Source organism: Hyperolius riggenbachi, chromosome 11 (assembly GCF_040937935.1).
Source record: "Hyperolius riggenbachi isolate aHypRig1 chromosome 11, aHypRig1.pri, whole genome shotgun sequence".
Classification (NCBI taxonomy): domain Eukaryota; kingdom Metazoa; phylum Chordata; class Amphibia; order Anura; family Hyperoliidae; genus Hyperolius; species Hyperolius riggenbachi.
The window spans coordinates 109,332,368-109,344,758 of record NC_090656.1 but is presented as its reverse complement, the minus strand read 5'-3'; the positions used below and the strand labels follow the sequence as shown (position 1 = coordinate 109,344,758).

At 43.6% G+C, this 12,391-nt stretch overlaps 1 protein-coding gene across 1 annotated transcript in view; it reads right to left on the bottom strand.

Annotated features, from left to right (window-relative positions):
- The window catches only part of B4GALNT4 (beta-1,4-N-acetyl-galactosaminyltransferase 4), a 144,543-nt gene that overhangs the window by 64,922 nt on the left and 67,230 nt on the right, over positions 1-12,391 (bottom strand). The window contains exons 8-9 of the mRNA XM_068261027.1: positions 10,748-10,815; positions 3,144-3,222 (exon numbers count right to left, since the gene is read on the bottom strand). Of these exons, the coding sequence (XP_068117128.1) occupies positions 3,144-3,222; positions 10,748-10,815 (147 nt within the window). The remainder of the gene's footprint in view (positions 1-3,143; positions 3,223-10,747; positions 10,816-12,391) is intronic.

Genomic DNA, 12,391 nt, shown 5'->3' with positions numbered 1-12,391 from the left:
TCTTGCCATTACATTACTGAAAAGCAGCAAGCTCCATGACACCAGGGAACAATCACAAACATCAGACATACACAGGAAACTGGTTTACATGAGGAATATTTGCCAACCACCAGATCTTGTAAAGACAGGCTCCCTGCTCAACCATACGGATTCACAGAGCAAGGAGGCTAACAACTAACTCTTCACAGCCTGGAGATCTGTAGACTCCCAGCTACTTCCTACCACCTGCTGCTCTATAGATGTGCATCACTTTCTTATCCATCCGTATCCACAGCAGCACTCCCACAGCAAGTCTGCTGCTAAAGCCTAGCTCCAGTCACACAAACAGCAGAGTGTTGCTTTCCCTGTAACCAGCCTGAAATCCATTAGCCTAGTATTATGACTGCTGTACAAGCATCCTGCACTCTAACTGACCTGCAATTTTCACTCCCTGGTTGGTTCTGGGGAAACATAAAAGAAATGGGTACCTAGACTGACCTCAGAAGACTATGGGCTTGATTCACAAAGCGGTGCTAACCTACTTAGCACGTCTAAAGTCTTTAGACGCGCTAACCAGGGTGCTAAGTAGGTTAGCACCGGATTTCTCAATCAGATCGTGCGCTAACTTTGCGCGCGTAAAGTTTTACGCGCGCAAAGTTTTACGCGCGCAAAGTTTTACGCGCGCAAAGTTTTACGCGCGCTAAGTCCCATAGGCTTTAATGGGCACTTCGCGCGGTGCGCCCTGTGCAGTACGCGCGTAAAGTTTTACGCGCATTAAGTTTTGCGCGCGTAAAGTTTTATGCGCGAAAAGCTTGTTTAGACGTGCTGAGGGGGTTTTCACAGGCGTGCTAACAGTTAGCACCGCTTTGTGAATCAAGCCCAATGGCTTCAATCCACTATTTGGTAATGGAGAAAACAGCATGTTTTACTGCACTAAAAAGTAAAATTACTGACTAGTCAAGTAAATACCTTGATGAATGTAAATTCACAAACAGAGCATCTAGTAGAATAAATAAAATGTTTGGCATTTTAAGACCAACTTGGACCTGTCAGTAACTAGCAATCAGCATGTGGTAAAATTGAAAGACTAAGGCCCGGATCCACAATATAAACGCTTTTGGGAGAGTTTGCGTTTGATGAACGTTTTCTAAGCGCTTTTTAAAAGTCGCTCCCATTCACTTTCATTAAAATCATGGTAAAAACCGTGTAAAAATTGCCACGATATTAATGAAAGTGAATGAGAGTGATTTTTAAAAAGCGTTCAGAAAGAGCTAATCAAACGTAAACGCTCCCAAAAGCACTTTTAGTGTGGATCCGTCCTAAAGGAGACAGCTAATAGGAAGAGCCACCTTGTCCCTGCTACTCACCACATTTGACCCGATGCACTGCTGGATGTGACATCAGAAACAAAAAAAACAAAGTGCAGGACAAGGAGACATTCAAAGAGGCTTTTCTGTATCCTTTTAGATGTGCAGATCTATATACTGATACACAGAAGAGGGTTCCCAAGGAATACATTTGAAATCGGTGGCGGGAGAATTGGGCGCAGGATACAGCCGGTATATGGCTGATCCTGCTTCTGCACAAGTCCGGGCCATATTAATTACTATTCCCCCTCCAGGCCGCCATGGATGGTGGGGAATGATATAATTCAGCTTCCGAATTATTGTGTTTTAAAAGCAACTTCTTCTGACGGCGCCAACGTCACTCACTGAGCGCTGCTATAGCTGTAATTCTTATTACAGTCTATGGTGGCACCGGCTGCGCCCAAATCTTCCTGCGCTGAAAAGCACTGCTCCGTTCTCAAGTGGCATGTATGCACATCTAAAGAGATGCAGGAAGCCTTCACTCTAGTAAGCTGTCACAAGACTGAAGCTGGAACGGCTCATGAAGACCACTTATAGGAGAAGAATCACAGCTTGCTAGAGACCTACTCCACAGCTGGTGAGACTTCTACATTACTGAGCAGGTCTTAGTGAATTAACAGATTAGAGACTAAAGCCCAATCTACACGATACGATTCTTTGTGCGATTCTATTTACGATCCGATTAAATCCAACATGTCCGATCAGGATTCGATTCAATTCGATTTGCCATTGCAAAACAATGGCAAATCGAATTGAATCGAATCCCGATCGGACATGATGGATTTAATCGGATCGTAAATAGAATCGTAATGGAATCGCACAAGGAATCGTATCGTAGATGGGGCTTAAAGACTCTTGTCCTTTTATGAACCAGAGCTTTTTTTTTTATTTTTGCACTTTGTGGTCACTGTAATTAACTCACAGCGATCAGGCGGTCAGGAGCAAATGAAAAAGGCCCCTGACTGAAGCACGGAACTCTGCTGCTTTTAGAAAGTATAAAGCTACAGGTACACCTTCGATTTTTCTTGCCTGAAACAATTGTTCATGCTAGTTTGGCTATGAATTTAGCATGTGTATGTGCACCTCCGTATGACAGTGACCACCTCTGCTGCGATCATCTAAGCCAGAATATCAGCAGAGTGCCTCACACTCCTCCCCAGAAAAAAAATAACGGTGTCTTCACAAATATTCCTCTGCTAAACATTCCCCTGAAATGATCAGGAACAATTAGTCTGTATAAGAAGCCTGGAAGGAAATACAATTTTAAAATATTTTGATAGACAATGGGCCTGATTCACAAAGCTTTTCTGTTGAATTATCTCACTTTACTTACTCACAATTTATCTCTCCTTAAATGACCTAACATGATTTTTCTCACCTTATCTATCTCATGAATTATCTCATCCATGAGTTCTATTTAAGGCTTGTACATATGCCTGACTCAAGTCGGTTGAGATGGCCAGTAACGACCGCCTCAGCCCATAATCAGGCCAAGTGATTTGTTGACTCAACCCAACATAGCAATACAGTGTGGTCAGCTGATGCGTCTGTAAAGCTGCGCCCAGCAATGTTGCCCAAGGGGATTGGGTTCCGACCCTCGCCGGACAACATTGGTAAGCTTTGTGTATACACACCCTTACAGTTGAGGTGAAAAATATGTAAACTTTGTGGATCAGCCCAATAGTATGAAAGAGACAATACTCTTCTATACCCTTTACACTTTCACACTCTACAATATCGATCTGAGTAAAGATAGATAACTGCTTCCGTTTGTTGACAGAATAGGACTATACTCACAGCTACTTCCACGTGGTCTGATCCGTGATCATCCTGCTTGTGAAGTATCTCAAAGTAATAACGTCTGGAGCTCATCAGCCTAATAGACAGAATAGCACATAAGATTCATAACACAAACTGAAGGCTGCCCATAAAACTGTCCACCCACCTCATACCTATAACAGATGAGCTTTCAGGAACACAACTTACACAGCCTAACACAGTCAGCATTAGCAAGACACGTCACTTGCTCCAGTCCTTCATTAAATGAAAGTTGATAATGTCACATCAATTACATTACAGCATCTGAAGACACAAATAGCTGTCCGGCGTCACATTAGTTTGGTATAAATTGCCAGTGCCTAGAGCAAAGCAATAATCCAAAAGTGCTGCTTTATCTTTCTGTGATTTGATTACCCTCTAAGCATTCTGCAGCTTCCTTGCACAATCTGCCGCTTAATCTTCCCAGCAATGGCATCCTACAACATCAAAGATAACTGCATATCCTGGTGATATAAATATATGCCTAAAAAGGCAGGAAAGGAATCTGAAACATCAAGCAAACCATTTCACCAGCTGATGGCATGGCAGTGTAAGGGCCGGGACAAACTTGCATTCGGGAATTGCAAACTTGTTTGTTCAACATTTACCAAGCGATCGGAATGGTAAATGAGATGCAAATAATTTAGTTGATGCAGGATTATGCAAATTCTGTATGTAAATTTATGAACATTGAGCAATGAAATCCCCCAATGTTTATGTAAACCGGAGATGAAAGAAATAAAAAAAATGTATACATACCTGGGGCTTCCTCCAGCCCCCTTCAGGCTGTCCTCCTGCGCCACCTGGATCCTTCACAATTCGGCCCGGTAATTCCACAAGTCAGCACACACTACACATGCGCGGCCCAGATGCACACGCCAAGTTGTGCGCCCGTCGCCAGGTGAATGCTTCTGGCCACTGGAGCCCAGTGGGGGAGAGCATGCGGCCAGACTGTATCTGCACCGATTGACAGGATTACTGGGCCGCCTAGGTGAGGATCCAGGCAGCCTGGGAGGGCGGCGAGGGATTGGTCAGCCTGAAGTGAGCTGGGGGAAGGTAGATGTAATTTTTTAAAAATAATTTATTTCATCTCAGATACCCTTTCATTTGATTGGTCCATTTTCAACAATTATTTGAATCATATTGATCATTGCTAGCAAGCGATTTTGAAGAAATGTGTCTTTTTGCTGCATTTTTTTAATCACTATAGCTCAGAAAATGTTACAGGCAGCACATATGAAATTCAATTAAAAAAAATGCAATCGCTGTAGTGGAATCCCCCTCATAGGGTTCCAGTGTTCTAGCGCTTTGTCGATTGCAGGCTATCACTGAAGGGCATTAAACAACAACAACAACAAAAAAAAATGTGCGGGGCCAATATAGGTTTGGGGCAGTTTTATAAGGAAAATACATTTTTCTTTTAACTCTTTAATAACTGGGCGGGTATCTTTAAAGGACAACTGTAGTGAGAAGCATATGGATGCCATATGTATTTCCTATTAAACAATACCAGTTGCCTGGCAGCCCTGCTGATCTATTAGGCTGCATTAGTGTTTGAATAACACCAGAAACAAGCATGCACCTAATGTAGGTGGGAGTGACCAGAGCGTGCATGTGTCACCTGTGCACCGCCCCCTTGAATCCAGCCCAGCCTGCTTGTTCGGCGACTTCCCACTAGCAACTGCTTATGCCACCATCTTCAGCGATCTGAGCACTCAGTGGGTGTCCTGCTGAAACCTCCATGCAAGAGTGGTAAGAGCACACTGTGCTGCTTCTCCGGAGGTCCGCGCATCTTCGCTGTTCATGTGGCTTGTCATTGCCCTCTGCTTATGGATGTCCGCTAAGACCCACTGCCACTGAATTTCCGATACCTGCATTGTGGGAACTGTCTGCATTCCCGCCTGAGGGACTCTTTTTCTCATGCCGTGTCTGCAGACTGTCTGCAGGGTATACCCTGCTAGATAGGAGCAATTTTGGTGTTGGTGGTGAGCAGTGCATGTATGTGCTGATGACTTACAACGTTGTCTAAATCTTAAGGTCTCTTTCCCATTAGACGTGTGCAGGAACAGTTTCCTGCACGCGTTGAATAGGCTGCGGCGTGTCGTCGGGATGTTGCGGTGCAACACTGAGTAGCGGCGGTAGTAATTAACCCGACGGGAAAACGCCGATTTCAGATGCTAAAATGCTCCCTGGTGCGTCGTACCGCAACACATCGAAACGCAGCTTGGGGTGTGAACGGTAAAATGAAAGTCTATGGGCTTTCATTTTACCTTGGTCAAGGCAAAGTTTCGACTTTGCGTTGAAACGCTGAAAAAGGGCTCTAGTGTGAGAGAGCCCTAATAGCTCTCCATGTGTTTTATACCAATGTTTTTTTTCATTAAATGCTAAGTTTTATATTTGATTATAGGCACTTTACTTCTACTTTGGAATGCACAGCTAATCTTGTCAGATCTGACAATAATCAGTCAGTAACACCTGCATGTTTGTTCAGGGTCTATGGCTAAATGTATTAGAGGCAGAGGATCAGCAGGACAGCCAGGCAACTAGTATTGCTTAAAAATAAGGTAAATATGGCAGCCTCCGGATCCTTCTCGCTTTAGTTGTCCTTTAAACTCCCCTGTATTTCTTGTCTAAGGCATTGCCAGGATAAACGTAAGGACATCTGTGGCTTTACTGTTCTCTACAAATCTGAAAATCAGAACACGTAGATTCCTAGCATCAGATACAAAGGCTTGGGAACGTAGGGCTATCTCTTGCACATCCGCTCACAACATCCGTATGACTCACGTAATCAGGTTAAGAGGATTTATGATTGTAAATAATACCTGGTCAAGGGCAAGGGGAATGGAGAGCAACACAAACACACAGGAGAATATTAATAGCAGGGGGGGGGGGGGGGCAGACAAGACAAAGCTACTGCATCTTCTGCTGGACACTGGTAGAGAGTGCTGGAAGGTTGGCACACAGGCGGTGTCTTTCTAGACTCAGGTGCTCTGCACAAGGCTTTACATGCAGACATGGACATAGAGGATTCACACCTATACAGCAACTCTGCACATATTGAAGATAGCAAAGATGGCTTCAAGATGGATACCGTGAATAATGGCTTTAACCACGTTAATGAGGAACATGTGGCTTCATCTGTAAATGTTGACCAGCCTCACAGTGAGCTGGAGACATCCGATAATACGTGTAATGAGTGGGACATTGTGGGATGCAGTGATGATTTACCAACAAGCAGAGCTGGTGATAAAGCTACAGAACCGGCCACTGCTGGTTTCACCTCAGAACAAATAAATGCTTTGACTGAAGACGTGCCTTTGGAGTGGGATAAAACCAATGAGCACGTGGCTTGTGGAGATGCTTGGACGTCTGCAATGGAATCTGGGGAGTCCACAGAGGAAACAGCTAGCAACAACAAATCCAGCGAGTTCCTGCTAGATGGAGGATCATGGGGAGAAATCAACTGGACCGAATATGGCATGGAGCAAGAGGACACAGGAAGCAGCAGGAAAGGGGACTATAGTGATTCATCCACTTTAAGTGCTGACTCTCTGAATGCAAGCATTGCTGAGAAAAGCACATTAAAAGCAGATTCGTTCACATTAGACACAGAGCTGATGGAACCAGACTTGAACACTGATGAAATTAATCTGCTGTCGTTTGAATCCATATCTTCAGGTCTAGAATGTATGGAAACCTTTGACTTGGGTACTGTGGATGTGAGCCTAGTGCCAATGGAATCACTTCATCTATCCTTGGCAAGCAGCAGTAACTTACTCCTGGGTGCAGCTGGTTCGGGATCTGCTTCCTTACACTGCATGAATTTGGGTATAACAGCTGCTGACTGGCACATGGGTTCAGTGCCTGTTAAGTGCCTGCAGCTGGGTGCAGTTAATGTTGCCTCACTGACACTGGGCACTGTTGGCATTAGTGTATTCCCTATGGTGTCGGCTAGAACAATAGACATACACTCTTTGACAGAAAGCATAGGGATGGTGCCAATGGAGTCAATTGACTGGGAGACAGTAAGCTCAAATTCAGAGATGCTCACCACTACTCTTGCTAATCACATCAATGTTGATTCAGTAACCCCAGATGGGGTAAGGGAACGATGGCACCCTCTAGAGGACCGTCTCTATGCTCTGGGAGAAGCACTGACAGCTCTAGACAAGAAGTTAGAAGTGTTTTCTCCACGCCTTCAAGAAGCGGAAACCCTTCTCAACGACATGGAATGCTCCCTCACCCAGCATGCCACACATATTAGTGCCATTGTGACTGAAAACAATGCCTTGGCACAGCGCATCATGCAGCTTGAGAAGCGTGTGACCGGAGAGACACAGCATCACATTCTTGAAGGGAGAGGGGTGGAGGACAATTAATCACCAACAAACCTGAACAACTTTATTACACAAATGTGAAAAGGACTGAAAGTACATAGAATGAGGGCAACCAATTAATAATCCTAATTGTGTATACTGCACAAGAAATGCAGCTTAAATGTATTCAAGTACCAGAAAGATACTTTATTTTATTTCAAAGGTGAGAGCTAATTCAGTGCCGTGGGCATCTGCTGAAATTGCCAATATTTTAAAATGTTTTCCCAACCCTTCTCCTACCCTCCTAAATGTATTTGTGCTGTATGTGATGGGATTTAAAGTTGCCGTAAACACCAGCACACCTGTCTCTCCTTGGGATATAGAGTAATAAGTCTGACCAGCCTCCTTGTACTTCCTTCCATTTTTTGGGTGGGGTGGCTCTGTGTCTTAGCAGAATGCCACAGTGTCTCGCTTAGAAATACACAAGGGGGGGCAGAACTGTTACTTATTCTCCCAGAATTATTTGAACCTGGCAGTGATAGGTGGTGATGTTACATGTCCACCTTCTGAAGAAGTTCGTATTTACGGAAGCTTTTGCATTTGATCACATACAACGTGGACCGTTCAGGGGACTCAACATTTTATAGGGAGTAGTGATGCAAAAATGATTTGTTGTCATTAAGGGCTGGTTCACACTACAAGCACTTTGAGGATTTGAAAGCACTTGCTTATGTAATGCAATGTGTGTTCTCACTTGAGCGATGTGATCTTTTAAAAAAAATCACACACAGCATTACATTAGCAAGAGCTTTTCAAATCACTAGCGTTTAGCAAAATGAATTCAATGTTTATTTTAGGTTTCATTTTTTTTCTTTTAGTCTGCTTTGTGAAAATGGTTATTTCCAGCTGTGAAAATGTTATTGGTAAAGGGTAACCATAGTAACACAAACTAATAAAACTGTACTATGCCTGTGTATACTCTGTAGTTGTATTGTTTTATTTAAATGGAATGCTTGTGGCAGTAAGAACAGTCTAGGATGTTGAATAGGGGAATGTGGGACTGGAAAGACTCTACAGAGACTTTAAAGTGTGTGTGTGTGGTGTGTGTGTGTGTGGTGTGCTGTGTGCGTGTGCTGTGTGCGTGTGCTGTGTGCATGTGGTGTGTGCATGTGGTGTGTGCATGTGGTGTGTGCATGTGGTGTGTGCATGTGGTGTGTGCATGTGGTGTGTGCATGTGGTGTGTGCGTGTGGTGTGTGCATGTGGTGTGTGCGTGTGGTGTGTGCGTGTGGTGTGTGCGTGTGGTGTGTGCGTGTGGTGTGTGCGTGTGGTGTGCGTGTGGTGTTCGTGTGGTGTGCGTGTGGTGTGTGCGTGTGGTGTGTGCATGTGGTGTGTGCATGTGGTGTGTGCATGTGGTGTGTGCATGTGGTGTGTGCATGTGGTGTGTGCATGTGGTGTGTGCATGTGGTGTGTGCATGTGGTGTGTGCATGTGGTGTGTGCATGTGGTGTGTGCATGTGGTGTGTGCATGTGGTGTGTGCATGTGGTGTGTGCATGTGGTGTGTGCATGTGGTGTGTGCATGTGGTGTGTGCATGTGGTGTGTGCATGTGGTGTGTGCATGTGGTGTGTGCATGTGGTGTGTGCGTGTGGTGTGTGCGTGTGGTGTGTGCGTGTGGTGTGCGTGTGGTGTTCGTGTGGGTGTGCGTGTTCCCAATACATTGTTTGTAAAGCCCAACCACGTACAATGTCTAACCAAAGATGTAGTGGATATGAGCAGACAAGAGAGTATCCAGTATCATAGGAGAATTAGATGTTGCTACCTGAAACCTCAAGCTCCACTCCCACTCTACAGCCAAGCATTATGTTGGTGTTCCGATTTGCGTGGATTTATAGTTTGTGTCTCCCAACCAACACCAACTCCTACATGGCTCAGAGTGGTTTGGGTTTGAAAACCAGTAAAACAAAACACATAACCCTTCTGCCTCCCAACGCACTCAACGAGTCATGGTGATTCAAAGTACAATTTCATTTATCAAATATTTAAAACCATCTGTTATGACAGATAAAAATTGGGCAATCTGGTTGTCAAATAGCAGCTCGTTTATATACCATAAACAAAGACACATATGCATAAATCCCAAGGGCATAAAAAGTTTCAGGACATTCCAATGGTGAAGCCCCGGGCCTGGCGCAGTTGGCACATAGACGCAGGCATTTGGCCACAATGTAAGCACGTATGTTTACGCCACAACTCTTTGACAAATCTCTATTTTGAATCATCATGACTCATTGAGTGCTTTGGGATGCAGACGAGTTCTGTGTACTGGTTGAGTGGACACCAAAACAGCAGGTGTTCCTGTAGAAAGATCTCTTATTTGTGTGTCCCACTTATTAAAATACGCACACAAATTAAGCAAACACTTAATATGCATATATTAGCAAGATATGAAAATAAGAGAACTCTGACTCAGACTGTCCGCAAAAGAAAAAATCACTTGGAGGCAAACAGCTTCAACTCAAATATCTCCCTACCACTGAGCTGAAGCAACTGCCAATGTCAGCACTGAAATAATTCTAATATGTCGGAAACATTACAAATGTAAATTGTTAAAGTACAGTTTACCAAAGCATATTTACGGTACACTAAGGCGGGGTGTACTACCTGATGTGTCGTCCATCATTTTAGTTGCAACGAACATAGATGACATGTTATCTGTAAAATGTCTACTATCTGGACTTCGCATCCCATGAATGCAACAGACATGTCTGTAAGCATTCTCTGCTTCACTTAAGATCCGCTAATATGTCAGTTGTGGTAAATAGTCAGACAAGGGGCAGTCAGACAAGGGGCATACTTTTACATTTACTACTTCAAATGTGATCCCTTGCTGTGTTTGTACGTAAAAAAATAAAAATAGAAAAAAGCTCTTTACTCTGCTCCATTGAAGTCAAAACCGTTCTATTTCACAGAGTTGAACGCTGTTTGAAATCTATAAACTTGAAATCACACTAATAACCCCTTTGTAAATACAATCATCAGCACACAACTGCCCAGCCTTCCACCCTCATAAAAGTGGCGATTGTTGACTGTCACAAGTGCAGAATTAATAAGGTTTATCGCAGTAACACAAAATGTGAATTTCTGTATGTACAAAATCTCCTCACTAATCCTTCAGTTGCCTCCCTTGATGACGGACCTCTCGTAAGCTTAGAGAGATCAGCACTGAGGTCAGAGTAATCGATATGCAAGCAACGTTTCTTAGTACCTGAGAGGCTTAGAAATCTGAGTACTAAACTTGGTGAATTCCCCAGGAGCTGTCCATTCAGAACCAACCTGAAACATTAGCACAGAAAGAAATCAATTTGCGTGACTGCAATACAAATATGCATATACAAACACATACGTATACATACACGCATACATTTTATATTTGAACCTTATATTCTCAGTTCAGTCTGCAGCTAGTCATGTTTTTTTTTTCTTTTTAGAATCATCAAGTAAACAAAGCCCAGTAATGGCTGCAGTACTCAAGCTCGCTGACAATTTCCCAGAATCCAGCAAACCTGCTCCAGCCAGCAAAATTGAAAATGGAGAGGTGAATGGCTTACCTCAAAAGAGGACACTCCAATTTGTGTCATCTTTTGAGGTACGTCCCTCTTCATTATCAATTTTATTGGTATTTAACTTTGTTTTATATCTAAGTTGGGTGCCTCTTCAACCATTTGTATTGTTTATCTCCCGTTGGGAGCCTAAGGCCCCCCCATCCGGCTCAGCAGGAGCCCCTGGAGACCATCCCAAGAAGATCCAGTGACCACCTGAAAACTGTCTGCTTTTGTGTAATCACTGGATCGTCGGATGGGGGGGAGGGGAGGCTTAGGCTCTGTCTGGTTTATTATCTTCACCTGTCTACTTGGTTGGTTGCCCTTTACAGAAACCTGCCATTGTCTCTTTTTTTAAAGGTGCATCGTTATCTCATTACTCTGTTGCTCTGGCCAGGGCTTTCCAGTTATATCATTATTATTTACAGTGGGATGTAAAAGTTTGGGCAACCTTGTTAATCGTCATGATTTTCCTGTATAAATCGTTGGTTATTATGATAAAAAAATGTCAGTTAAATATCTCATATAGGAGACACACACAGTGATATTTGAGAAGTGAAATTAAGTTTATTGGATTTACAGAAAGTGCATAATTGTTGTAAATAGTACTGTACATAGCCCAGACATCTTTCATAGCACTTCAGAGTATAAAGTCTTGTGACTAACTGTTAGTGTGGCTCTCAACAAGCCTGCGAGTGGAATGCATTATCTATAGGCGGCATCATAGATTAACCCCACCTCGGCCGTAGGCAGCGCAATCTAATTTAAATTTGAATTACGAGTGGCTACGTACTCATAGCTACTCGTAGAGAGCAAAACTACTAATTGTCCCTCAGAGACGCTCATCTAATCCCTACCATAGTCTTATATCCATTGTAGTCTAGGAGCAACTTGTGGGAAAGCCAATTACGTTATCCGTATGTTTTTGGAATGCAGGAGGAAACCCACACAGACATGGGGAGAACATACAAACTCTGTGCAGATAGTGTCCCCGGCTGAGGTTCGAACTGGGGACCCATTGGTGCAAGGCGAAAGTGCTAACCACTAAGCCACCATGCTGCCCATCGGTTTTCCCGGTTTCAGAACTTGCTGTAGTTATCTATCAAATTATAAGGTATAAAATCCTGTTATTGAAGGTTTGCATATCAATCCTTCAGTTTAGTTTTACTAAAAGCTAGTTCTCACAGTGAAGGAGTCTGTGCTGTGAAAACACTTAGCCTGTATGCAGAGCCTAGGTTCTCAACGTGTGGTACGCGTACCCCAGGGGGTACTTCTGATGGTTCCAGGGGGTACTCGGGCTTCATATACTT